Source organism: Poecile atricapillus, chromosome 4 (genome assembly GCF_030490865.1).
Source record: "Poecile atricapillus isolate bPoeAtr1 chromosome 4, bPoeAtr1.hap1, whole genome shotgun sequence".
NCBI lineage: Eukaryota > Metazoa > Chordata > Aves > Passeriformes > Paridae > Poecile > Poecile atricapillus.
In genome coordinates, this window is record NC_081252.1 from 73,653,606 (window position 1) to 73,681,175 (window position 27,570).

Below are 27,570 nucleotides of genomic sequence, written 5' to 3' on the forward strand. Positions count from 1 at the left end.
TGAGAGCTGCCGGCGTTTGTTGCTGTCACACCTGCGTGGTGGCACTGCCAGCACAGCAAACAGGCAGGTAAATAATGCTGGATTTTTTTTAAATTTTTTTTTTCTAGTTCTTTTCTGCAAGAAAGGAGATAACGACTGGATGTTGTCCCATTTCCAGCCTAGGAATTGTTTGCCAGACTTGAATTACAGGAATTGCTGTGGTGAGGCAGAGCAGCTCCATTAACTGGGAGCTGGCAGGGGCTGGGGGAGGCTTCGCACGCCGGGGCCCCGCGTTGTGCTCCCGTCAGGAACGATTAAAGGAGCTGTTTGTGATGGAAACAAAACCAAATTGGGCTGATGCTTTAAGGGGAAATAAAACAGGGAAGAATAACTTTATTGAGCTTGTTTATTAAATCTTGCTGTGTTCCCTTCTGAGCAGCAGAAACTGTTGGAGCTGCTGGTGCAGCCAGCTCGTGTTTTTTCTTTCCCCTTTTTGAGATGATTTGGTGTGGAGAGGCTTTGGACAAAACCTTTTCATATCCCTTTGGCTTAGTCACAATCCTGAACTGATCTGCTGGTGACAGACTAAAGCTAATTATCACCAAAGAGTGCAGAGAAGAGGTTTTAAAGCTGTTGTTTTGGTAAGATGCTGGGTGTTCAGAGAGGCTTGGGAATTACTGAGTGTTAAGATGCTGATGTTGGCTCATGCCAGTATCCATATTCCATCACAGGGAGGGAGAGATTAGTTTGCTTTCACTGCTAAACTACTTAGAGAAGGTTCTGCTTCAAGATGGGGGGAAAGCCACCATCCAGCCACTCATACTCAAGGGGAGCAGCAGAAGAGCAGAAGGAAGCTGGCTGCAGATTTTTTCCCTTTGTATCTCACTAATTCCTTTGGCCCTGCAGCTGAAACTGCTCCTGCTGGTTGTGGAGCATCTCCCAGTTCCCATGTGCCCCTGCCCTTTTTAGTGTTTCATCCTTCCACCTTCACTGAAGACATTCAGTTCCACCTCCTGCCATGGGCAGGGACACCTTCCACTGTCCCAGGCTGCTCCCAGCCCTGTCCAACCTGGTCTTGAACAATTCCAGGGATGGGGCAGCCACAGCTTCTCTGGCCAACTTGTTCCAGGTTGGCCCTGGGCTGGTTTGGTGTTTCACAGCCTCCTGCTCTGAGCAGTGATGATTTTCTGGTGCTGTACAGAGCGTATTGTGTTTGCTTTCACCTGTGGCGCAGTGAGTGTTACCAGATGGTTTGCTCAAAGTTGATTTTTTTTTTAACACTTGTAGTAGTAGTAGTAGTAGCTCAGTGCTTGCTGCTCTTCTCCTGTATGTTTTTTAGCCAGGCAAAGTGCCAGCATGTCTGTTGGAGGAAAATACTCCTGGCTGGATCCTGGAGAATAAACCCAGCTCAAATTCCCTCTGAAGGGAGAGAACTCAAGTCCACAGGGAGGATTTTTCATCATAATGGTCCCTTTTGGTAAATTCCAGTTTTGGAAGGAAACCTGGGCGACTTTGGGAGCATCCCCTGGTATCCATAAAGAGGAGGGAGAGGTGGTGCCACACCAACCCCTGGAGCTGGAGCTGAGCATCACCAACCCCAGCAGAGCTGTTCTCCGGACAGGGACACCAACCACAGCCCTGCAGGCTGCAGGAGACCTTTGGGATAGCTAAAGAAATCCATGTGCTGGTAAAAACCCCTGAAGGTCTTAATAAAAATCCCTTGATAGTTACCTACTCCAGGCAGACCTACCTGTGTATGGTGCTTTAATGATTTAACCAAGTCTCTGCTGTGATTCTTGGGGTGTCCTGTGCAGGGCTAAGTGTTGGACTCTGATCCTTTTGGGTCCCCCCCCAGCTCTGGATATTCTACAATTCCAGAAGGAGAAGCAGTCACTTTGCAGTTTATTTGCTTGCTCATTCAATTGGAAAGATTTAGAGTTGTTGTTTTTTCTTTCAGGATGGGGATCATCAGGTTACTCTTATGATACCTCCCTGATCCCAGCAACCATTCCTACCTCTGTTGCAATTCAGGTGGAATTGGAAGAGGTACAGTGGAGTGGCTCTGGTTTTTGTGGGGATGACTTGTTTCTTCACATAAATTTGATAAAGCAAAGTGCCAGGGCTTTGGGTCTCCTGCTCTTTGTTTGTTTTACACACAGCTCAGGGGGTATTTTCCTAGCAGCCTCTCCCAGCAGCCACCTATAACTCGACCTGTTTCGTGCATCAGGGGGAGCTTAGGATGTGATATTTAGGACCCAGAGAACAGAAACCAGCATTCCAGAGGAAGCAGATCACACCAGCTCTCCTCACCCCTTCCCCTCAGTTATTTAGGTTTGTTTTGGGTCGCTGTGGGGCTTTGCCTGCCCCAGTGGGATCCCCAAGGAGCTCCAGCCTTTTTGGAGGCAGCAGCTCCCTCGCAGCGCTGTCCCAGAGGACTGTGGCAGATTGCAAACACTCTCAGCACAATCATACCAGCCCAATTAGCATAATGATGCTGCCTAATTTATGCACAAATTGCCCTAATTTATGTGTGTCTATACATATGATTAAACCAAGCACAGGTGGAGCAGGGTTTGGTCTCACCCAGCCAATGAAACACAAAGCTGCATCCATCCCAAAATGTGTGAAAGGTCCAAAATTCTTTCTTTCTATTACTAAAATAGGGAGCTTTGTGTTGTTTTGCTCTGGCAGCATGAATGGGCTACAGGGCAGGGCTAAACTCGTGGCAGGAGGTAAGAGAATAAAAGATTCCTGGGCTGAGATTTGCATGGATTAAAGGCAGCTTTAATTTGCCTTGATACACTTGGGTTTCAGGTGGATTAGCAGCCAGTGGGATTTGGGGCTGTCTAGCCAACTAATACCTGCCATCCTTTCATTTTAATAATTTTAATAAGGGATGGAGGGCTCCTGGAACTGTGGGCCACCTTTGCCAACCCTTGATCTTGAGCATTTTCGTCTGTAACATTTTATACCATTAATATTCCCGATTAACAAAACTGCTGTCATAATCTGAATTCCCAGAGCACTTTTTCAGCAGGGTTCTTCCAAGAAAAACCTCTCAGATTGCAGCCTTGTACTCCTCATTTTAATAAAAGAAATAGGTGGATTTTTCCCATAGAATCACAAACTGGTTTGGGTTAGAAGGGACCTTAAAGATCATCTTTCTCCAGCTTAATCTCACATGGTCTCCCTCATCTGTGAAATTCTTTGATTTTCCTGCTCTTAGCACCATCCAAAGCTGAGTTTGGAATCTGTCAGCCTTGTGAATGAAGGAATAAATTGACCATGAAAATATTGACAGCACATTTGCTCATGCCAACTTCCTGACTCGGTCCCATAAAATTTATTGCTCTGTTTAAATGCACCAAGCTAACCATTACTCCCATCCTAAATCCAAAACACTGTACCAGCTACTGGGGAGAAAATTAACTCTTTCCCAAGAATTAACTCTCTCCCAACCAAAACCAGACAAGCTGGTCACAGCACCAAGCCTGTCTGAGTTTGAGAAGTTTTTGGACAACGCTCTCCAGCACAGTGTGGGATCCTTGGGCTGTTCTGCACAGGGGCAGGAGTTGGACTCAATTATTCTGATGGGTCCTTCCTGCTCAGGATATTCCATGATTTTAACCATCCTGGAAGACACTTGATGCTGAGTCCAGTGGTCTCTTTCATAACTGGAATCTCTTTCTGAAGCAACTTTGTGTAACAGCATTGTCAGAAATACCTGGATCAGGTCAGTGTTAGATTTCCCAATGCTGCCAAGCTTAGAAAACTGAATTTTCATGGTAGAGAATGGAAGTTCCTTCCTATATCCAGCATGTCTTCCTTACCATTGGTGTGCTGTAACAGCAGGTTAAATTGCTTTCATCCAAATAGATACAAATGGTGTACAAATAATAAATGTGAATTATGATGGTATTCCTGAGGTCAGTGGGTTGCAGGGATGGTTTTCCACACTCAGCTGATGGCACCAGCTCCTGCAGATGCAGCTTTTTGGGAGGATTATCAGGGAAGAAGATGACACTGCTGGCACATTGGGGCACAGTGGGGTTGGGAAGAGGCAGAGGAGTGGGAAGGATTGTGTGGGGCTGCAGGAGCCCAATGTGGGACGCTCTCAGCCCCGTGCCACGCTTGCTCCTTGGCAGTCTCGCTTCCTCTCTGCACAGAAACCCATTGCTGAGGCCAGTGAGTGATTTCTAAGAATGGGTGTGGATGTGTAGAACATGAGATGCTTCTGCTCTGACACCCTCGAGTGCTCTGTACCTGTCACAGGGAATGAGGGCTGGGAGTCACTGCAGGTCATGAATCCCAAATTCCCCTCTGCTCCTGCCGCTGAGCCGTTCTCGCAGCCATCTGAAGGCACAGCCAGCTCTAACCCCATTCACACACCTGCCCTTGACAATTGTGAGCTCTCTGGCGCTCCTTCTCCCTTTGCATTTGCTGGTTTTTGTTGCCTCTCACTGTATATTCCTCTTTCAGGAGATGTTGTCCTTGTTTTGTCAGGAGCTGCCAGCGTGCACTGCATGAGCCTCGCTCCGAGCTTTGGAAAAACTCGGCTTCATCACCAATTCCCTTTGAACTCTCACATGGTGGTGGAAGCAGCAGGGGAGCTGGAGAAGAGGAGGCTTTGGGGAGACCTTCCAGCACCTAGAGAGGTTCAAACAGAGCTGGAGAGGGACCCTGGACAGGAGCATGGAGTGATGGGATGAGTGTAAGCTGTAGGAGAATAGATTTAGATGGGATATTAGGAAGAAATTCTTGGCTGTGGCACAAGTTACCAGTTGTCATCTAATGTAAGTTAATGTTATACAGATCAATCCTGGAAAAATTTTATAAAGTTGATCTTCCATTTTCATTTTTGAAGAGTTCTTAAAACTCTATCTCTAGTAACTAATAATAAAAAAAAACTAAAAAAGAAACAAAACCAAAATTAAACTAATTAAATTACCTTAAATATTTCCAAAATAAATTTAAAAAATTAAAATTAACCCTATAATTATCTGAATATCACTACTGACTGTATTATTTCTTAAATATAAAACCAAAACAATATCATAATTTAAACATTAAATTATATTAAAATATAAAATGAAAGGGCAACTCCTCATAATAACTAGCCACCAGGTTCCATGCAATTGTTGAGGTTATGTTTCCATTCACATTTGGTTACCTCTCTGGTTACCCAGAGAGATTGTGGACTTCCCATCCCTGGAAATGTCCAAGGCCAGGTTGGACAGGTTTGGAGCAACCTGGGGTAGTCCATGGCAGGGACACTGAGCTTGATCATCTCCAGAGGTCCCTTCCATAATCCTGTAATTTTCCTGCACTTGGCACCATCCAAAGCTGAGTTTGGAATCTGCCAGCCTTGTGAATGAAGGAATAAATTGACCATGAAAATATTGACAGCACATTTGCTCATGCCAACTTCCGGACTCTGGTCCCACAAAATGTATGGCTTTGTTTAAATGCAGGGAGCTAACCAAAGGATGGCAGGGAGGAGAGGACAGGCTGAAGGCTGGGCTGGATTCTTGTAGCTCTCAGATCCCTCTGATTCCTGGGAAACGCTGGATCATGAAGAAGAAAACACAATTTTGTGTTTGTGTGGGAATAGCAGCGAGTCTGGCACATCTGGGGTCACTCACTTAGAGCCAGAGACAAGAGAAAGCAGATACCTCAGTATTCTCCAGTTCCCTCAAAGAAGAATTATCAGGAAAATAACCCAGCTCTCCTCCTCCCTGGCAGATCCAATGTCTTTAATCTGCTCTGTCTCACAGTTTCTCTTAGAGTGGAAGTTGCTGGTGGTCTGCTCGGGTTAAGCAGCAGTTCTGGCAGACTTCAGAGCAGACGTGATCTCCAGCTCTCGTTGCTTTGAAGCTCCCAGTTCTATCACACTCGGCTAAATCAGGTTTTTTCTCCTCCGTGGAGGTAGAAAATCAGCCCCGTGCGCCCATCTGATTGCAGTGCTGAGACTTGTCTAATTGAACAAGTGCTCGAGTCAACACTTGAGCAGGATGAAAAACAATGAGGAGATCACCCAGGGATTATGTCTGAGCTCCACAGCTCCTGGCACCGATGGAACAGATGGCTGGGTCGCATCCTGCCCAAGGCTGGGCAGGGAAGATGTCAGTAGGAAAAAAAAATAAAAAAAAATTGGTTTAAATGTATTAAACGTAAAATCTAGAAGTGCCTCAGGTCTCTAATTCTGTATTTCATAGCTGCAACCCAGAAGATGGGATTAGTTGGGGGTTGGCTCTGCAGGCTCCTGCAAGGAGCCCCGCTGCTCCCTCAGAGCTGATGTGGGTAAAAAATATTTGGGGAAGGGGAACTGAGATGCAGGGAGTGGAGTCCTGTAAAACTGGGGAACAGCCAGGAGCAGTGTGGACATGGCAAGTGAACTGTGAGCCCCTGTGGTGTGGCTGTGCTGGTGGAGCCAGGAATCCAAACCCAAGAGGTGGGGAGATGGTTTGTGCAAGAGTGTGAGAACATCACAAACATCCCTGCAGGTCTGCAGCCTTCAGCCTGTTCCTTACAGGATCACACTTGATCCTACAGCCAGAATCTGTATTCAGAGAGGTTTGGGTTTGAGGAAGTTGCTGGTGCTGTCCCACGGGTACGTGGCCACCAGAAATCCTGGTGACCTCCATGTGGCTTTCTGTCCCCTTCCCTTGGGGTGGGAGTAAATGAACACACAAAAAAACTGCTTTTCCCAGTGCTCAAACTACTTCTGTCTGGGGAAATACACCCTCAGAAGAGCCCAAAGTGATTGTGGTGCCCTCACTACAATAGAAATTACCTATTTCCTCTAGCTCTGGACCCTCCTAAGCTTTATTTGCTTTTACCCAAACAGCAGTGCATGTATCAGGCCAAGCTGGGAATATCAGAGTCCCTTCATCTGTAACAGCTGCTGCTGCTGCTGCCCTGTAATTCCCTCCTGCCACCTCTTCCCAAAAGTACTTTTAACCCTGGAAATTCCCAATTTTGCTTTCTGTATTTAAAAGTTATTTTCATGTTTTTGAGTGTGTCTGTAGCTTGAGCAATAATGAAAAACTGCATTTTGCATCTGGTAAAATGAAGTGGAATTGGCAAGTTGGCAGCAGTAAAAACGTTGTTTCGCTAAGGTGTTGCTGTATTTTAACTCTCTGGCTCTAAAAGCTTTGTTTGTTTGTTTGTTTGTTTCCAGGGGGCAGCACTGGAAGAACCTTTATGGGCTCCTAATGACATGCAGGTGGACAATTGACCGATGATAATTAAGGTAGGAAGAGGTGTTGTTAATTTGGGCATAAAATAAATGAAATAAAATCATCCTGGCCAGTGGCCCTGATGGTCATGGCTCTATTCTGGGTTTCAGCACACAGTGATGGCACTATGGCCAAGCAGTAACTTGTGCTAAAGTGTCCCTTTAAACACAGAGGGAAGGGAAATCTTATTTAAGAACTACCTGGGAACGTAACTAAGTGGAAAAAAATCTGACTTCCTCCCCCAAAGGATAATAAGGTCTCTGTTGGTGTGGAGTTGGAAGGGACATGACTCTTATTTGAGAGCATTCAGCACAGGGATTTTTTTGTTCTGCTGAAACCCAGTGGTTGGGTTGGAATTCAGGTTCTAACTTGCCATCTCAAAAAAAAAAAGAAAAAAAAAAAGAAAAAAAAAACTCGAACTAAAAATACATTTTACTCGTTTATTTTCATCGTCTTGAGCTTCTGTGGAAAGCTGGTCTATCTCCAAATGTGGCAAGAGAGTGCTCAATTCTTGATTGATGAAACAGAGGAAAATCCCTGATTTAAAAGCAGTAAACTGTTGTACAAACTTGGAGAAGAAAACACAAATGTGAGCAGATTTCAATGGATTTATAAGTAGTTTTCGTGCTGCTTTAATATCTGGGTTCTTTCCTTGCTGGGTTGGTTGTGCCTGGAGGCACCATCAGAAGGGTGAAATGGTCACTGCTGGTCTCTGCCTCCTCTTCCTGAAGCAAAGAGGATCTTCACCCCTTTAGGAGTCACCACAGAGACTCCCAAATATCTTCTGTAACAGAGGCTTTGCTTCCTCTCACATTTTGGGTTTTCACTTCTGATTAATGGCTTCACTTAATGGCTGGTTGGTTTTTGGTGTCGGCAGAGAGTTGTTGGAAGGAGAGGGGGGAAATTCAAGCTGCAACAAGAGCAAATTCTTTGAACACGGGGTTTACCATTCTGCAGTGTATTCGTACTTTTTGTTTGGCTTGTGATAAGATGCACTGCTGTGGAATTTGCTTGGAGCAGGGATTTGCATGAATTATTGTTTCTTGCAACGTGCACATCTGTGCGAGCCCTCTCCGCCGTACCCGAGCACCCCTTTGGAGAAGGATTTGTGTGCTGGGGTGCAGCGGTCAGCAAAAGCCAAGTGCTTGGGGGAAGGAAGGCTGCAGTGATAAAAACAAAGTGCTGAAATAAGGGGAAAACTCCTTCAGGGCTGTGTGACAGCGCCGGGATTTGTGTGTTTATCCTGTGCGCTGACTTCTCATCCCAGCGCGATTTTGTAAAAGCAACGTCCTCCTGTTAGGAAAAACTCAGGGCAGTTGTGCTTGGCCTCTTGCAGAGTTCACTTTTATATTTAGGAAGTGGAATGGCATCAGTCACAGCTGCTGATTGATACAGTGTGGCCCAAAATTATGTACAAGATGGGAGTAAACAGTCATTGGGGATGGTCTCTTGATTCTGCACTTGGAGCTTTTCATTTGAAGGGTTTCCCCCTTCTCCTAGAAGCATCTTTCTGTAAATCACTAATTAAGCAAATGAGCTACAGTGACATCAGTCTGTCTCCAAAAAGAGCTGGTGTTTTGGAGAAACCTTCAAGCTGCAGACTCAAATTATCCAATATTTAAAATTATGGTGTTTCATAGGAATAGAAAGAGCGAGGAAAGAATTACTGGAATTTTGGGTGACTTCAGGTTTCATTTACAAAATCAAGTTTTTTGGTTCATTCTAAATTCTACATTGATGCTAAATCTGGTGTCCTCACTAAACTTGACTAAATCTGATAGCATTAAAAAATTTGCTTCTGATTTTCTTACTTCCTTTTTGTAGAGAGCAGAAAAAGTTGAGATGTTCATCTACAATACTTTGTGTAATGTATTTCTTTTCTGAAAAATTGGCTTTGATAAGGAAAACTGGGAGAACTTCTGCCCCCCAGAGCATCAGGGGCAGGTGTTGTGGGTAGAACAGGTGGAGAATTGGTGCTCCCACCATTTGTGAGGTCCTGGGTTGGGAAGAGCAGCGCTGTGTGTTGGAAGCAGCCAGAGCAAGGTGCTCAGTGTGATGAAGACGTGGCGTTGTGCTGAGCTGTATTTGAGTGTGAAAACCACTGCCAGAGCTGCTCAGGAGGGCAGAGGCCATCGGGGTGTGGAGAGGACAATCCCATGGCACCACTGCCACGTTTCTGAGAGGGGAACGCTAAAACCACAGATCTTTTTTCAACAAAGCCCATCCAAAGCCTCCCACAAGCTCTGCACCATCCATATCCTCCTCCAGCTGTGTTGGCAGCAGTTTTTGGGAGGTGGGAGCCACGCTGACGTGCCCTGTGGATTTGCAGAAGAGCTCGACACGTGTGGTTTCCTCCACCGGTTCCAGCAGCGCCCATCACCGAGCTGTTGTTTTCGGTGCTACCCACAATAACTGAAATGTCTTTCCTGAGAGATAAGTGAGTAATTGTGGTTGGCTCCTTCCTCTGGTGTTTGTTCTCGCAGTAACTTGAAACTTCATTTATCACCAGGGTGCTGCTGCTGCTCTCCTCCAGGGGTACCAGCCAGCACCGGCTGGTCACGGTCCCACAGCCTCTCCCTCAAGGATTGCTCCTCAGAAAAGTGCCACAGCTTCATCTTCTCCCCAAGCACGTGCAGCTGTGACCAAACTTCATGAGATGAAGTTCAGGAGGTGGTGGGTCAGGACTCATCCCAGCCCTGCACTTCTTCATCTTGGTGGATTCTGCTTTGATTGGCCAAGGCATAAAGTGATTTTTCCCCGACTCAGATTTGCAGTGTCAGTCAAAGCCACCACCAACTGCAGGGCTTCTGAAGCCTTTAAAGCTCACTCTCCCATTTTGGGATGTGCAGGCTGATCCTTGGAGTACATTTTGGAAACACAGAGTTTGCCCAGAGACCAGAAATCACAAGCGAGTGGTGCTCCTAAATCCCACTGGCACTTCTCCCCACCTCTTTCCTGTGAAGCTTCAAACTTCTACATGAGATTTGATACCACTGAGGTGAGCTGACCTGGCCTGCTGCATCCTAAAAAATACCCTGGGATTTGCAGGGACTCTGTACAGAGTGCAAACCATCATTCCCAGCACACTCCTGCAGCACTGGGTTGTTGGAGCTGAGCGTGGAATGGGGACAGGAAGCAGAAAACTCCTCGCAGAGTTTGCAGAGAAACCACACCAGGCAGCGTGTCAGGACCTGCAGCCCCTACCTGGAGCTGCTGGTATAAATAAACACATCCACCCTCCACCTTATTTCTGACAACTGCCTCCCTGAGGAGTAATTTATTTTTTTTTTCCCCAGTAGCTTGTTCTGTAAGCAGGTTTCCTCTTGCAGGTGATTAGGAAAACCTCATTTTTATGTTAATTAGGCATAACTACCAGTGCACAGACATCAACTGCTCTCACATCCTTCTGAGACATGAGATTTTTATTGAAATTCGCTCCTGAAAAAAGCAACTGATGTACCTGTTGCCTGAACAGATAGGAAACTGCACCAAAGGGGTGGTTGCCTCAAAAATACGTTGCCAGGTTGTAGCAACCACAGGTTCAGCTTTCAGGAGGGTTGCAGCTGCAGTCAGTTTAGGTTTTTAGTGGTGTTTGCTTGCTAAATTTAAGGGCTTCCTCAACCACTTGTCTCCACTGAGATCAAGCCGTGCTAATTTAGTTAATTGCAGCTAAGCACAGCTACTGCTGGCTCTGGTGGGCCTGCACCTATAGGAGCAAATCTTTTTCATGTTGGTGTCTCCAAACACATCCCTGCTTTGATTGTAGTTGGTCCAGTGGGAGGGTTGAGTTGATCCACATTTTCAGTAAAACAAAATCCTTCATTTTGGGCAGATCTGCTGCCCCATCCCTGGAAGTGCTCAAGGTTGGATGGGTTCAGAGCAACCTGGTTTAGTGGAAAGTTTCTCTGCCCATGGCAGCAGCGTGGAACTAAATTGTCTTTAAGATCCAACAGAAAAGAAGAGGGAATTCAATCAGATGTGCCTTGGGTTTTTTGTAAAACACAAGTGCAGCTGCTTTGGTGACATTTTTTCACACAGAGGACACTGGAGGTGGAGGGGGCAGAGGAGAACATCTGGTCCCAGCTGATACAAACCAAAATCCACAAAATTCTGGAACTGCACCCAATTGGAACAATTGGAATTGCACTCTCTTGCCCCAAGACCACGTGCTATAAACCACATCCAGGTTTCAGGAACACGTTTGCCCAGCCAGACACAGGTCAGCAGTGGGATTAGCCAGGTGTTGTGGTTTTAAACTAGTAACAAAAATTACTTATTTTTTTGTTGTGAGATATGGATTAAAATAAGAGCAAAACAGGCTTAAAACTTAAAAGGAATAAAGACAGTTTATTAACAAACTATTAGAATAAGAATACTAAAATAAATTTTCAGAAAACCCTTTTGCTTCTTACTACTCGATTATTTCTTTGTACACATAACAACATAGAGACAAACAAAATAATTTTACAATCTTGGTGGTCAAAAACAGTCGCAATTTTTTAGAGTCTTTTCATCAGTCCCTGTAGAGAAACAGAAGTCTCTTCCTGCCAATCCATGGAGTTTCTAGAGTCCACTCCTCCCATCTCACACTATTCTGAGGTGTGCAATGGGTCAAATTGAATCTAGGGATGTTATTTTTAAGGATAAGTGATTCAAAGGTAGAAATCTTCTTCAGTTGTTTCTGTGAGCCCTCCTGGAAAACAGCCATCTCTTTGGCTCTTTTAAGGCTTTAAAATCTTCACTTCACTCATAAGTTCCAGCAACTCACAGTATCATAACTACTTTTCTTTCTCTAAAGTCCACACTTTGAATACTCTATTCCTCCCATACTCTAGTCATGAATTAAAGGAGTCTTTAAACTACTGTCCATCTCCATAGCTGACACCAGGTCAGTGCTTGCTCACACCATTAACTTCTCCTATCTCCTTTTCCAGAACTCAGTTCTCGTGACGTTATTTAGGCATTTTGTAATCCAAATCTTTGAGGTTCCTTGCTGAAAGCTAAAACAAATATATCCATCTTATCAGGCCTTTCCAAGAGCAAAGCGTGGAAATCCCCTGTCAGGCTGGCACCGTCACCGGTGTTTTCCTCTCCCTGCACCAGCGACTTTTCCTTTAATATTGCTATACAAATCTTCCTTGGATTATGCACTGATTAAGAAGAAAGAATGGAAAATTACACAGGAATTTGGCAAGGGACACGTGGACCCCTCGCAGCTCCAGCTGGTGGTTGGATGGATTTGTGATGCATTGGATGATCTCCTTGTGGTGCAGAACCGCCCGTGCTCGGTCAGGGACCTGTTCCCTTTTCACACAGAGTCATTCTGAGGGCAGGCAGATATCTGGGTTGGGGATTTTTGTGTGTGGATGTCCACAGGGAGATAAGGCAGGCTGGAAAAAGTAATTATTTTGTGTATTTCCAAGGGCTGTGGTGGCCTAAGGTGGGTGCATTTCATGGGAAGTGATACCTGGCAGCAGGTAAACGGCTGCAGGCGGGGAGAAGCCAGACAAGCTCTTGATGCGTAAATCCTCCAGTTCTGACACAAAATGTGATATTTGTCATACAAACTCCACCAGTTGCTCTGAGCTTCATCAAAATATAACAGCACTTGGGGTGAGAGAGGGCACAGTTGGTACCTGTGGAGCCAAGGGATGAGCTCGCTGGGGAAGGAGGTAAATTATTGCTTGGGGAATCTGGAGGGGGATCCAAAAAGGAGGAAAGCTTTAGAGAGAAACTAGATTATGGCTGACCATTGCTGAGGGATTTTAACTCCCAAACTTGATTTTTAATGCATTTTATAGGTGACCATTCATATGCAAGATATTTTCCCTTCTTCTCCTGTCCTCTCTTACCCAGGCGTTTCTGCCCAGCGTGTAAGTTGTAGTGCAGGAAGTGGGTGGTGTAGCAGGTAAAATGTACAATATCTGGGGAAGGAAACACTGTAATCCATAGTTTTGCTGCTGCAGAGAGCATTTGTGAGATGGGGGCTGTGTCTGAGCTGCTTGGCCAGGTTCTGCTTCAATTTGATGTGGTTTGTGTGCCTTGGTGAGCAGTTCTCTCTCTGCAGAGCTGGAGGGAGGGGAGAAGCTCTTTAAAGTGAAACATTTCAAATACAGATGGAGTTTATACTACAATAAAGCTGTGTTTTACCTCTTTATGGTTCCTTTTCCTCCGTGGAAGGTGCCCAGCTTGGCTGCACCTCACTCAGCAGGTTCTTGGCAACCTCAGGTCTTACCTTGGGCTGAGCTTTGAGGAAGTACAAGGTCAAACTGCTGTCGCTCTAGAGGAAGTCTGCAGGTTTAAAATTCAGCTAGACCTGGTCCTTAATTTAAAAAATAAAAAATTAAGAAGCAAACAAACCAAAAATATTAGTATGGGCTGTTTCCAGCCTTGTACAAGGGGGTGGAGAAGTTAGAGAATCACAGAACCATAAAATGTTTTGGGTTGAAAGAGACCTTAAAGACCATTTAATCCAACCCCCTGCCATGTGCAGGGACACCTTCCACCAGACCAGCTTGCTAAATCAACAACATCATGTGAACAAGGCCATGATTTTTCAAAAAACTCTGCATTTGAGACAAACTAGTATTGAGGATGAAATGTTGCTGTGTCTCCCCCCAAATGAGTGAGTGTTCTGACATCTGAGCTTTTGAGATACAGGTGGACTGAGCAGGGAGGTCTCTGCAGCTGCATCCCATTTGGCTTTAGTTATTTAAGGTTCCTCCTTGCAGTGAAAACTTGTGGGGAGGTGAGAGCTCTGCAGGAGGGGGAAATGGCACCAGAGATTAAGCAGCAGAAAGGTGGTGGAGTAATGGGGAAGCTGAGTTGGGTTTTTTCAGGAGAGAAGTTGGTCAGGGTTCACGTTGTGTTGGTGTTTTACTCCGTGTAAGAAGACTCAGGTGTGTGGAAGCGATGGGAATTCAGCAGGCGCTTGCTGGGATGTTTGGGATGTTCAATGTCTCCCTGCCTTCATCCCAAAGATGAGCTCAAAATTGCAGGTGGTGACCAAGAACAGTGTGAGGGGTCTAGAGGGAAAGAGTTAAATCTGAGCAAAAATGAAATGATTTGGAAGAGTTCAGCTCTGCCCTTCAATTCTCCCCCAAACTGGGACGTGCAGGGAGCCCCAGGAATGGCTGAAACACCTGGGGATCCCCACAAAGGCTGGTGTCACCTGGATTTTTTTCTTCCTGGTCTGTCTTGGAATGAGCACTCAGCAGAGAGGACAAGGATTCTGCTTGAGCTCTGCCAGAGCAGGTGTCCCTTACAGACATCATTTACTGCCAAAAAAACCAACCTGAAACTCCAGCTGTGGTGGATCAGCGCCTCCAGCTGCCTCCAGCCACGCTGCTGCCTGCTCACCACATCTTCAAAGGCTGCTGGGGAAGGGAAGAAGAGCCCTGGTCCTGCATCTCTCTGAAGAAGACCTCAACACCCCCATAGTGGTGCTGTTCCACCTCCTCCCAGAGCTGCCAAAGGCTCAGTTTGGCTGTCCTGGAGCTCAGACACGCCTTGGGCAGGATGGGGATTTGTTTGCTCAAATGACAGGTCCCACAAAATGAATTTTCTGCTCCTCAGTTGCTGCTCTGGTCCACCAGGCTCAGGTGCCATGAGCAGCATTGAAACCACCCTCAGATATTTCACCAGGAATGCTCACAGGTGTCCACAGCACAAAAACAAAATGGGAAGCACTGGTTTTGAGGCATCGAGGATTATTCCCAGCTTCTGTTTTGCTTTGGAGGTGAATCTGTTAAAAGCCCTTTTCCCAAGCAGACAGAGGCTTGATCAAAGCCTATTTAATATCTATTTCTTTATTTTTATGTGCTTTGAATCCTGAAATGTACCATTTGGGAAGATGTTTTAGTGAGATGTTGGCTGGTAACCCAGCTCTGCATTAACTGCTTTAAAACATCTACTCCCCACTTCAATTTTATTTGCCCTTAAATAATAAAAAAAAAAGATAAAATCTGCTAGACACTGTTTTTTTTCATCCCTCAGGCAGGTGTTCAGGAGTTTCCATTGTTTTTAAAGAGGTTGTTTCTGTGCTTTTGGAAGGGCTGGCAGCTTTACTGAAGTCCATGATGAATCTGTAAGAGGTTGGAAATTGGAAATGCTGGTTAAGTGATGGGATGCAGAGGATCAGCAGGATGCTCAGCCTCACCTTTGGTCCCCACACTGTGCTCTGGGCATCCCTCCTTTCTAATCTCATGGGGGCAACCCTGGGCTTTAAAGAAATTCTTCCTTAGTGCTTCATGTCTTGCTTGTAATGAAATGACTTTATTTCCTTTCCAATCTTAGTTTTAATACATTTTCCCTGTCACAAAAGGAAGGAAATGTTGTGAACTGATTTGCTGCTTCTCTTTACCGTGAGGCAGATTTTTCCTTTTCAGAGGAAAATACCTTTTAAAACATTTGCTCTTCCTTTCAGCTTGAATGATTTCATCCACACTCTGATTTTTATTAACAAAGGCTCACAGCAAGATGACTTTCAGTGCTTTCAGCTGTTGATTTATCCCAGTCTTTATTCTTGGGAGCAAAAATATGGAAAAATTCTCTGTTACACAATTTTTAACATACATTTTCAGAGTTTCATACCACAGGGTGTTGTGAGGTTTTTTTCCCCAGTGATGCTTTAACATCTGAATTTGGTACAATTTGCTGCTTTTGAAGCATTTGGTGACTTTTGCTTTGTGCTTGAACCAGTTTTGATGTGAATTGTCCCACCTTCTGTTTCGAGGGAGGAGCAAAGTTGTTGTTTTTTGTTGTTTTTTTTTTCTCACCAGCCTACATGGCATTTAATCCATCTGGAGCACATTGCTGCTGTAATACAGAAACCACACACTTTTCTCTTTTTTTCCCCCCACAAATTCTTCCCTGTGTGACTTCAGTAGTTAAAGCTGGTTCAGTCTCCTGCCCCAGGACTGCCGTGCTGGAAGCTGAAATCTGTTTGTGTTTAAAGATGCTGCTTCTATTTTGGTAGGAAAATGCATCATCAAGAAGTCTTTCTTGCCACTAGCTGCACACTCAGCCTGGAATAAGATTTCCAGGTGCACATCCTAATGAAATAACCCACTGGGACACAAAAAAAACCCCACCCCTGATAGTGGGATCAAGCTGGATGCTTCCCAAAAGGAATAAGTCAAAAGTCTTGTGAGCAGAGGTTGGTGACTGATGAGATGGTGTTAGGAGAAAGTTGTTGGCTAAACAAAGTCTGATGTGTTACAGGACAGGAATTTTTATATGGGATGCTGTATCTCATCTGCAAAAAAAAAAAATAGCAGGGATATGGCAGCCCTGAATGTTTTGGGGATGTTGGTGGATGAAAGGCTGGACATGCCCTGGCCATTCCCTGGGCTGATCCCACATTGTGGGCAGCAGGGAAGAGAGGATTCAGTGCCTGAAGAGGATCCAGGAGAGCTGGAGAGGGATCTGGAGCAAAGGATGGAGTGCCAGGACAAGGGGGAACGGCTTCCCACTGCCAGAGAGCAGGGTTGGATGGGATATTGGGAAGGAATTGTTCCCTGTGAGGGTGGGGAGTGTCCAGAGAAGCTGTGGCTGTCCCTGGATCCCTGGAAATGTCCAAGGCCAGGTTGGATGGGGCTTGGAGCACCCTGGGATAGTGGAAGGTGTCCCTGATAATGGATGGGGTTGGAACTGGATGGTTTTTAAGTTCCCTTCCAACCCAAACCATTCTGTGATTTTGCTCCTAGGATGACACTTTCATTCAGTTCAGAGAGGCTGGGATGCAGTGAGGGTCATTAACAGGGGCAGGGTGGTTAATTAATTCAATTAACCCACGAGACACATGCAGGGGGTGTCTGGACACAGCCATTCCACCTGGCAATGCAGGATGCACACAGGAACAGGAAAGGATCTGCTCTTGAGCTGAACTTCAGAACTTGACATTGTGGTGAAGAATGAATTAATTTCTCCCCTAAAACCCTTTCCATCACTGGCATTGCCTTCCTCACGTGGATCAGGATGAGTCAAGAGGACACAACAGAGGAGAAGGGGTTGGGTGTCCTTTTCTGAAAGCCACCACCCCCACCAGCTGATGATCCTGCTGATCCTGCTGCTCTTATCTCACACCACCCACCCCATCCTTACCCCTATTCCTAGAGGGATTTACAGAGCCTCTGAAGTGATTGAAGTGCTCACAAGTATTTGAATATCCCACTAAGTATTTATCTGCAATTAAGGCCTTGGAAAAACATTGTGAAACACGAGTCCTGCTTCCCTTTGTGTCAAACTGGGAAATGCTGGCTTTGATCCTCTCTGATCCCCATGGATTGGAGCCATCTCCTTTCTTCTTTGCACTGAGGACCCACAAAAGCATCTGGGACTGTGCATGGGCCTGGAACAAGCAGCAGCCAGGCTCATCTCACCAATTTTCAGGCTCACCAGCGCCTTTTGTGAGACGGTACCAGCTTTGGTACTTCAAAAGAAAGGTGTCAGAAATGCAAAAATGAGCAATTAAGGATTAATCTGCTTGTGGGGATGGGTATCTGCCTCCCCCTCCTGATTGCAGTGTAAATTAGTGGTTGACTCGAGCCCTGTAGTGGAGCTATTTATACCTCGAAGGTTTGAATTATAGCTGGATAGATTATATCATCCCTTTGTTTAATCCTTTTTCCTTTCTTCTGTCGGGCTTTTGACCTCAGTGCTTTTCAAAGCAGTCAGATTCGCTTCCTACGGTTTTCTTGTGATGGTATTTGTATCCAGGAAAGGGGAGGAGAATTTAGATGGCTTTTTCTGTACCATTTTATTTTCTCTTGCTCTCCCTTACTCATTTCCTCATTCAACAGCCCAGTCTTTTTTTTTTTCTTTTTTTTTTTTTTTTTTAACCTTTTCAGGCGTTTTCATTCCACAACCATCATTGCCTTTCTAAGGTTTTTTTATTTTCTAGGCCTTCAAAGCAGCAGAGGTAAGGGACAGCCTGGCTGAATATTCCACTTCACAGCCTTGAGTTCTTCCCAAAAATCTTTGGAGCAAAGATCTCCTGCCATGCACCTGCCTGCTGGTCAGACCTAGAGCTCTCCTTCATTTCCCCCCCACCCAAGGACCGAGCGGTGTGAGGGAGGGTGTTGTTGCCCTTGGATTTATTGGCTGTGATTTTGCAAATAAATGCTTTATAATCACTTCCTTGCTGCTCCTTGCAGCCAAGAAAGGGAGACGTGCAGCCAGGGAAGGGCAGGCTCTGTGCTCTGGCTTTCCCTTTGGATGTGCACTTCCTATTTCCAACTCTGCTTTCTTTTAGACCTCTAAGAAGTGTTAGAGGGTTTAGAATATATATTTATTCTTACAGCTCTCTAAAAGTTGTGTTTTAAACAAAAACACCCCCAAGTTGGCTCTGGGTCAGTGGCTGCAGTGGTTCCTGGCTCTTTGCTCTGTTCTGCTGTTGGGATTTTCCTGTAGTTCCCATCCAGGAGAAGCCGTCAGAAAAATAAAGGGCACAGGAGATGTGGAAGTCGACTGAATATTTTTAAATATCAGAACATGCTGTACAAGGGTGGGAATTAAGCTTTGCTGCTGAGGCAAGCAGAGAGTTCCTGTGCAGTGTGAGCTGCCCTCACATTTTCCTTGTTGGGTTTTCCTACCTGGAGCTGCCCTCCCACCTAAAAAATTCCTTCAGATCCTCGTGTGGCAAGGATTTACACACGTGGTTGAATGTTTTTGAGCAAGTGGGAGCCAAGATCTCCAGCAAAACTCCTGAAAGGAGTGGACACTTTAAGAAGTGACTCTGAGCTGGGCACCTGTGGGATGGGAACAGCTTTTAATGACTTGTGACTCCCCATCCCTGTATTTCTCCATCCCTGGAAAGTGGTCAAGGCCAGGTTGGATGGAGCTTGGAGTAACCTGGGCCCGTGAAAGATGTCCCTGTCCCAGAGGGAGGACCTTGAAGTAGCAGCAGGCTCTTGGATTCAGTGGTTAATTACTTGCTGAAGTGATGATCAAGCCCAAAATAACCATTTTTTGTAATAAATTAGAATAACTTTTACCACCAGACATGGGTATAAAATCCTTTTGGGAAATAGGATGGTGGTTGGAGTGGAGTGTTCCCATCTAGTGCTTTTTAAGGACATTTTCAGTCAAAGCCATTGCATTTTTGACACCCTTTATCAGTATGTGCTTAACCTCCAGCCTGGTGCATGTTTGTGCCCTTGTTTGTCTCTTGCAGCCCTTCCAATTTTTGTGAACAAATATTTTTTCTTTGCAGCAGCATTTGAGCCTTTAGTCCTTTTTTCTCCAAGCTGCTGCCCACAATTTGGCTGCATCTCAGCCTTTCTCCTGGGTATTTCTGGGAAGTGGAAGCTGTTTCCTGGTGCAGAAAACCCAGATCCTGCATCTGGAATGAAGTTGGGAATATTCATCAGGCAGCACCAGTATCATAACCTTCATTTTTGGACACTTGGGGAGTGTTGGAAGCAATTAAGGCAAATCAGATGGGATGGGTCCCTCTCCTCTCTCCCCTTATCCCACCCTTCCTTACTCTGTTCTCTGCCTTCTTTCCCTCCTCCCTAAAAAAGGAGAAGGGGAAAGAAAAGCAAAGTAAACTTGTATGGGCAGAGGGGAGGTGTAATTATGAGCAGTGGGACCAATTTAAAACAGAAGATTTCAGAGAGACTCAGACTTCCTTTGACATGTTGAGGGGTTTTGGTAGAGGATAAAAGGAAAATAAACTAATTTATTCCTAAATTGTAATTCCTTTTTGGTATTAATCTGTTTCATTAGTGTAGTTCACAAATGCACACAGGCAGGGGAGAGAGGGGTGCTGCAAATTGAAATGAAGACATTTTCAAAAGGAAAGTCTTGCTAGGAAAGGCTTCCTGCAGGGAGAAATCATATCCCAGGAGAAGAGCTGGAAACTCCATCACTTTGGGCTTTTAGAAGTGAGACTGGATGGAGCAGCTGGGGATATTTCTTGCAGGGAGCAGTTTTTGCTGCGTGGTGGGTAGGACCAGAAGAGCTGATCCATCCCTTCCCTGGTCAGTCCATGTGGTTTTCATTTCCTCCTGCCCAGAGGTGGGGAAGGAACTGGGCTGGGGGAGTGTGGTGGCCTTGGGGATCTGTCACTGCTTACAGGGTTGCTGTTGTCCTGGGCTGTGATTCTGCTACTATGAAGTATTTTCAATTTAAAAAGGTTTTTTTTAATCCCCTGCTGTGGTTCTTTCTAGGCTCAGGAGGGTGTAACCATCTTTGCAGGGAGTGCTCTTCACCTTGCCTGAAGCTGCAGCTGAAGCATCTCCCAAAACTGCCTCGTGTCCATGGGGGCCAGCTCTGGAGCTTGTGGACTGAAAATGGTTTCACTGAGATCTGAACAGATTTTTTTTGGCTTTCACCCACAAAAAAAAAAAAAAAAAAAAAAAAAAAAAAAAAAAAAAAATCCTGTTTCCTTTTTGCTCCACGAGACAGAGCTCTGAGAATGAGGAAGAGATTGGGGCAGAGTGTATCATCATGGTATCACAGAGTGGGCCTTAAAGCTCTGCTCATTCCACCCCCTGCCATGGACAGGGACACCTTCCACTGTCCCAAATTGCTCCAAACTCTATCCAACCTGGCCTTGGACCCTTCCAGGGATCCAGGGGCAGCCACAGCTTCTCTGGGTACCCTGTAGCTGGCTATGAACCTTTTATTTCCCTTCTCTTTTCCCCTTGGTGGTCGTGGAGGTCAGTGATGAGGAAACCCTGTGAATCAGGATAAGGTTTGACCCTGTTGTAACACTGAATTAATTTTGTGGCTGCTGCCTCTTGGTGTGTCCTGGCTGAATCATGGCTTGACAGTCACGAGTGCTTTGCCACCAACCTTGTTTATCTGCCAAGGTGAGTGCTGTGCCTGTTGATGGGAAGAAAAGCAAGGATCCACTGTGACTTGGTGTGGATTTCCAAGGAGGAATGGGGAGATCTGAGAATCATTTCTTATCTAGGAAGGATGTTTGTGATGGAGGAAGCAGCTGTAGGACGTGGGAGAATGGAAAAGGTGGGAAAGTGAACTGTGTGTCGCATTTAGGAAGGAGATGGATTGAGTTTGGTTTAGTGCTGAATGTGAATTTTTGGGATAGAGAGAGCTGGAGCAGGGAAGATGAGGATTAGAGGGCACTGGATAAAGTGCAGTTGAGTGCTGCAGTTGAGCAGTGGGATGCTGGGCAAATACAACTCCGTGGTTATGTTTGTTCTGGAGACATGGGGATCCACGTGAACACAGTCCACACGTGCCTGGTTTTGAGATGTGGGGCCTGCAGTGCCCATCTTTATTTGGTTCTGTACTTCAGGGCTCATCATTTCTTATTTTGTGTGCAAGAATTGAATCTCAGCTCTGCTGTCCTCTCCTAAGGAAAAGCCAGTGGAGATCTCCCCTGGATCTGTGCTCAGAGCACGTTCACTCCCTTACACAAGTGCAAGGTCAGGCTTCTGAAGGATCTGGTTTACCCTCAGAAGAAGAGATGGCTTTTCAAAGGAAAAGTCTGTCCTCCTTGGCAGTGACTTTATCCCCTTGACAACTCCTAATTCCTTCTGAATTCTCCCAGTGGTCAGGGACAGCAGAAGTTGGATGCTGCATAATCTCCGATCCCCTGCCGGTTCTGCATCCCTCCTCTCAGCAGTGATTTGTAAATATTATTTTCCCCCCAGTATTTTAAAGGACATTTTCATCTCCCCTGGCAGAAGGAGGAGGATATTTCTGGCACTGCTGTTGCATCAATTTTGCTTCTTGTTTAAGATTAATATTAAAAATAATAACCCCACCAAAGCAAACACAATTTTGGTGTTTTCCTCTTCATTTACCCATTCACTTAAAGTCCCAGAACTGCAGCTTTGCTGCCACTTGAGACCCAAAATGCAAATTTAACTGAAGATCACATGGAAATCAACTCATCCATTTTCTGTGTGATGAGGGAAGGTGCATAAAAGGAAAACCATACTGGAATTTAAGCCTTGGCAGAAAATAGGGAAGAACTGTGGGCTGCTGTCATGTTGATGGTTTAGGCAAGGCAGTTTTGATTTTGGTGTGTTGTTTCTACTTAGCTAATTCTTAGCAGCAGAGCAGCAATTTTAGAAAAGTTATTTCAGTCAGCAGCGAAACTGCAACACAATAAGGATAGATTTGTTCCCCTGATAACAGTTTTGATCAAGGTTTCCTTTTATCCTGCAGTTTTTAAATAATTGGCCCTCTTACTCTTGGCTTTTATTGTACTGGGGATATTATAAACTCAGATTGTTTTGTAAACCTCTAATTTTAGACACATCTTGGTGCTTATTGTTCCCTTCATCCCCTCTTTTTTAATACCATGGCAGAGAGGCGGAAATCATCTGCATCCTGAGACTTTCATGTCTAGACTGGATAAAGGGCACGAAAAAGCAACCAGAGCAATCCCCCCCCAGACTTTTTTATAAAGACACTTCTCCATCCCAGCCCCAAACCCCACAACTAATTCCCTTTGCCATAACACCAGGCAAAAATAAGTGGATGAAAGTAGTAAACGCAGCTTTATGGGGTGAGTGTGTGAAATCAGAAGCAGCTTTCCAAACCAGTAGCTGTGTATAAAAGGCAGAGCAGGCATCAGGGATACAATTGAGTTGCTAAGGCAGAGTTTTCCAATCGTGCCCCGTAGAGCCCCGCATCGTCTCATTATTCCGCTCCAGCGTCAGCCGACAATGGGGGGAAGATAAAAGCCTGGCAAGCCGTTTGCTTAGAGGGGTCAATTTATCCCAGCTCTTTGTAGGGCAGTGTAATTTTAGGCTTTTACACGGCGGATCACGCAGAAATCCTCGCTGCAGCACTTCCGTAAATAGGTCAGGAGGGTTAGAGCGAGGCCGGGGTCGCACCTTGCTTAGAGGGAATTATGGTTTTTTTCAATGAAAATAAGATGATTTTGTCCTTATTCACCCAGTTTGTCAAGGAAAAAAAATTTAAAAATGGGTCAGTTGGGCAACAGCTCGCGCCGGCGGCGTGTTTCGGTGTGCCGCGTTTGGGATGCAAAGCTCGTGGAGCTGGGATTAATGCTTTCTGCAGCAGCAGCAAGGAGTGATGGCTTTTTTTTTTTTCTCAGCAGGAGCTTTGGAAATGATATCTAGCAGGTGTTTCACCTTTCTGAACCTTTTTCTGATATACTGGACCTGTTTGGCAGCGAGTGTAAAGCGGTCCTGGAGCTGTTTGTCAGTTCCAGCCCTTGTAGGTGACCTTGCACCTCATCTTTGGAATGGAGTTTAATCCCTGTAACATCCCAAAAGAAGGATCTCGGGGTTTTTATTGGTAGCTTCTGTATTTTGCAATACTATGACAAACTGCAGGTGTTGGGCATGGTCAAGGGTTTGGCCACAGTGGCAAAGGACTTGGGAAAAATGGGGTGAAGTTCTTTATTCCTCCTCTCCTCACTGACAAGCTATTAATTAATTACTCAGGAAGGAAATAGGAGGACTCTGGAAGGCAATCAAGTGCCAAAGTAAATACAGCCTGGCCCTGCCTTTAACTGACTTTGACAAGGAGTCCTCCTGGAAAAGAGCTGGGATAACACAGCCCAAGGTGAATAGAAGGCTTTGAACATCCATGAGCAGGTGATACAGATCCTTGAGAGGCTTCATCTCTCCCTCAGTATGGGAACAAGCAGCAGGCTGGGATCTGTGCTCCTGGAGCTCCTAAGAGCAGTTAGGATCAGAGCACTGCAAAGGATCCATTAAAAAAATAAAAATAAAAAAATTAAAAATCCACTTCTTTCTGTCTTAACATGGATTTTGCTCTCAAACCATAGCAGGGATAGATGTGTGGGGTGACTGAGGAATTCCATGGAAACCTTGGGTTCTTCCACCCAAACCACAAATGTCCTGGTATGGGATAGCCAAATATTGGAGATGCTTCTCATTTTCCTGGGAAAAAGGAAGAAAAAAGACCACTTCTGATAGTCCATTCTGTAGGAATGCCAGGGCTTGGTTCAGCAGGGAATTAAGTCCTCACTGTGTTTGCTTCACTTCCCAATAGAGCTTCTTCCATCTAGTGCAACCAAAGGACTTCCAGGATAAGGCTTGAAATCAAATTTTCCTCTCCCAGTAAAACCTGGGGTCATTTGAGGATGACCCAGAGCAGCAACACCGAGGAGAAGCAGGAGCTCTCCCTTTCATGCAGTCACTCTGTATTTTCATCAACCCAAACACAGGTGTTTGTCTCTCTCCTTCCTCTGCCTCGCAGCATCATCTGTGCTGCCACTCAGGTTACACGGCCAGAGGCTGCAGCACAAAGGAACAGCTCCTCACTTTGCTCAGCCCCCATCTCATCTCCTCGCCGTCACCTCTCCAGTTCCTGCCCTTTCCCATTCAGGAGCTGCTTTGATCCTGGTGCTGGATTCCTCTATAAAAAGGGTGGAAAGAGCCCTGGTGGCAGCTCCCTTGGGCTGGGAGAGGGGAGGTGTGTGCACAGTGAGACACACAAAAACCCGATGCAGTTATTCTGTCATCCTGAAACAATATCTGGCTGTCTGGCGCCGAAACTTCTGCGCAGCAGAAAGATGGAGGTGATGGCAAAGATTTGGGATGCCTCGCTGTCCTTGGCTGCCCAGCTTGTCACCTGCTTCCAGGCTGGCTCCTGGCAGGTGAGCAGATCCCTGGAGGGGTGGTTCTGGGAATACTTTGCTCCAGGGATGCTCTCAGTGTGAACAAGAGGCGCCAGATTTCCCTCCTCCCACCCCACTGAGTCCTGCAGGGCTTGTGCATGTCCCTGAGTGTTCCTGTGCTTTGTGACTCATGGTTTTTACCTGCCAGCCTGTTAAACCCCCAGTTTTGGTGTTCCACATCCCAGCTCTTGTGATAGCTCAGGTCTTTTGAAATGGGAAAGAAGCGAAAGCCCCACATGAGAAATGCTGTTGGGCTATGAGGATCCTGTGGAGCACAGGGAAAAGCCTGGAGTGGTGCTGGGCAGCAGGGACAGGTTTAGATGGATATTGGGAAAAAATTCTTCTCTGTGAAGGAGGTGCAGGGAGAGAACAAAAACGCTGAGGCACGAGGTGATGCTGATGGTGGGACACTGGGTGCCCCTCTGATGGGGGATCAGACCACAAGCACAGATCACATTCCCCACAGTGGACCACAAATTAGAGCCAGCTGTCAACACAGAAATACTTAACTCTTGTCTTCAAGTGAGGGTGGGGATGGGTGTCAGCAGGGACCAAAGGCTGCTCCAGCAGTGAGGGCTGATGGAGAGCTGGGAGGGTGGAAAAGTGGAACTCATGGAGATTTATGGAGCCCCTGAAGCCAAACTGGAGGGGTCCTGTCATCACTCTTTCTGTAAGAGCAGGAGGGGTGCACACACCCATGGGGCTGCCCAGCTGCTCCTCAAACCCCAGATCCCAAGTTGGGTGCTCCCCTGAAGCGGTGAGGCAGGAGGGGAAGATGCCAACAGCAGGCTGTGTTGCTGGTAGCTCCTCTCTGACTTAACAGGAAAAGACTGACCACAGAAAATGTACAATATTGTTTTTCTCTGCATTTTCCTGAAATCTGTTGAACCGCTTTGCCTGTGGAGGGAGGAGGGGTCCTGTGGGGGATGGGGAGGAAGAAATAATGGTGGCTCTGTTCAGTGGAACTCCCCTAGCAGACAGTTTGTGTTGTTATTTTCCCCCTCCAAACACATAGATCTGATCTGAAAATCCTGGGCTTAAAAGCACAGATGTTTAGTCTGACACACAAACATGGCATCGTTCCAGCAAGTGGAACAGCTGGAAGGATCCTGGTGAGTTCCGAGGAGCTGATCTGGGATGAGAGGAGTTAAAGCTGCTCAGCAACAGCTGCATCCTTCAACCAAATCACCTGAAACTTCCCTCCTGCTCTTTCCCTTTGTACTCATCAGCTTTCAGAGATGTGTTACAGCTTCTCCTGTCCCTCCAAGTGCCCTCTTTAAGGAGCAGGGGGAGAATCAGTGGTGGGGATAAAAAACAGCCCATGGCAGTGGCACCAGTGCCACCAGGCTGGGTATTGTGAGGTGGTTTTGGGGGTCTTATCTCTGTCCCCAGATAGGTCAGGGGGAAGGTGGTGGTGGATTGATTCTGTCTCTACATTAATGTCACAGCCAGAGATGTGTTGGGGTGTGAGTTGGGATGGGTGGCCATTCATTTCCAGCTCATTAATTTTAATTCCAGTCCACGCCACTGGAATTAAAAGGATGAAAAGTCACCCCTCTGCTGATATTCCTTCCTTGACTCCTTAATAACTATCTCAGCATCTGCCATGAATAACTGGTTCCTCCAGGTGGTTTAAGGGTGTCCCACACCTGAAATGCCCTGCTGCTGCCAGGAAAGGCCACCTGGAGAGAGCAGGCGTTTCCCCTTCCCAGTGATGCAAAATCTGCTTTAGAGGCTGAGCTGTGCCTGTCCTCCTCACTGCTTTGGAGCTGGGGAGGGTCAGAATTCCACTCAGGAATCCTTTGTTTTCATTGCCATCCTCTGCAAAGTGGTGGTGGAGATACAGGGCTTTTCTTCAGCTAAGTTAATTCCTTTCTTGTGCTGCTCATGGGATAATTCATTAGCTGAGAATGAAGATGGCAATGTGTTTTCCAAAGACCCCAGGTCTGCCTTTCCTACAGCTTCCAGAGTGGGAGGTGGGGAGCAGTCAGCATCCAAATGTGTAACTGTACAAGCATTTGTACATTGGAGCAGCAGGGATGTACAGAGGATATAACAAGATCCCATAACATCTGGCAAACTTGTGTTTTAAAAGCAGGCAAATCACACCCAGAACCCTTGGGATGCCTGTAAAGCTGTGGGGAAGGAGTAGAGGAAAGTGCTCCACAGAGGAGTAGAGGCTGGTTGTTCATATTTAAGTTAAGGCACTTCTGGAAATCTGAAATTCTGAAGTTCTGAAATGATATGGAGATGGTTCCTTTGAGAACAGTGCCCTAATGTGAGGGTGTTATTAAGGTAGAAATAGAATCATAGACTCGTTTAGGTTAGAAAAGTCCTCTCAGATCATTGAGTCCAGCCCATTAACCCAGCACTGCTGTGTCCAAAATAACCCTGTAATGAACTGACTGCTCGTAACATCCCTATTGCTTTGTCTGTGTATTAGACAGTGCCCCTTTTCCATCTGTAGATTTTGGTTTTAAGCCTTTTGCACCACCCAAAATGGCATCTTCTCCTTTTCTCCTTCTCTTTGGAACATCCCTGCAATGGTTATGGAGGGATTGCAGGAGATCTTTCCCCAGGGCTGTACAAGCACAGGATGGCCTGGGGTACAACATCACCCCTTTAGGATGAGCCAATCCCACAGATAATCACCCAGGAATGTGTCTGATTTGGGACAGAGCATGGCTTGGAGATGGATGTGTGTCACTGAAGGATGGGACTGGATTTGGTTTGGACTGAGGGCAACAAGGAGGATTT

The 27,570-nt window shown here is 45.9% G+C and overlaps 1 protein-coding gene across 2 annotated transcripts in view; it reads left to right on the forward strand.

Moving 5' to 3' along the window:
• The window catches only part of PTPRA (protein tyrosine phosphatase receptor type A), a 114,639-nt gene that overhangs the window by 50,100 nt on the left and 36,969 nt on the right, over positions 1-27,570 (forward strand). For both annotated transcript variants that reach the window (XM_058838378.1, XM_058838377.1), the window contains exon 3: positions 7,160-7,231. Coding sequence is in view for 1 of the 2 variants with exons in the window: in XM_058838377.1 (XP_058694360.1) it covers positions 7,220-7,231 (12 nt within the window). In the remaining variant the exon portion in view is untranslated. The remainder of the gene's footprint in view (positions 1-7,159; positions 7,232-27,570) is intronic.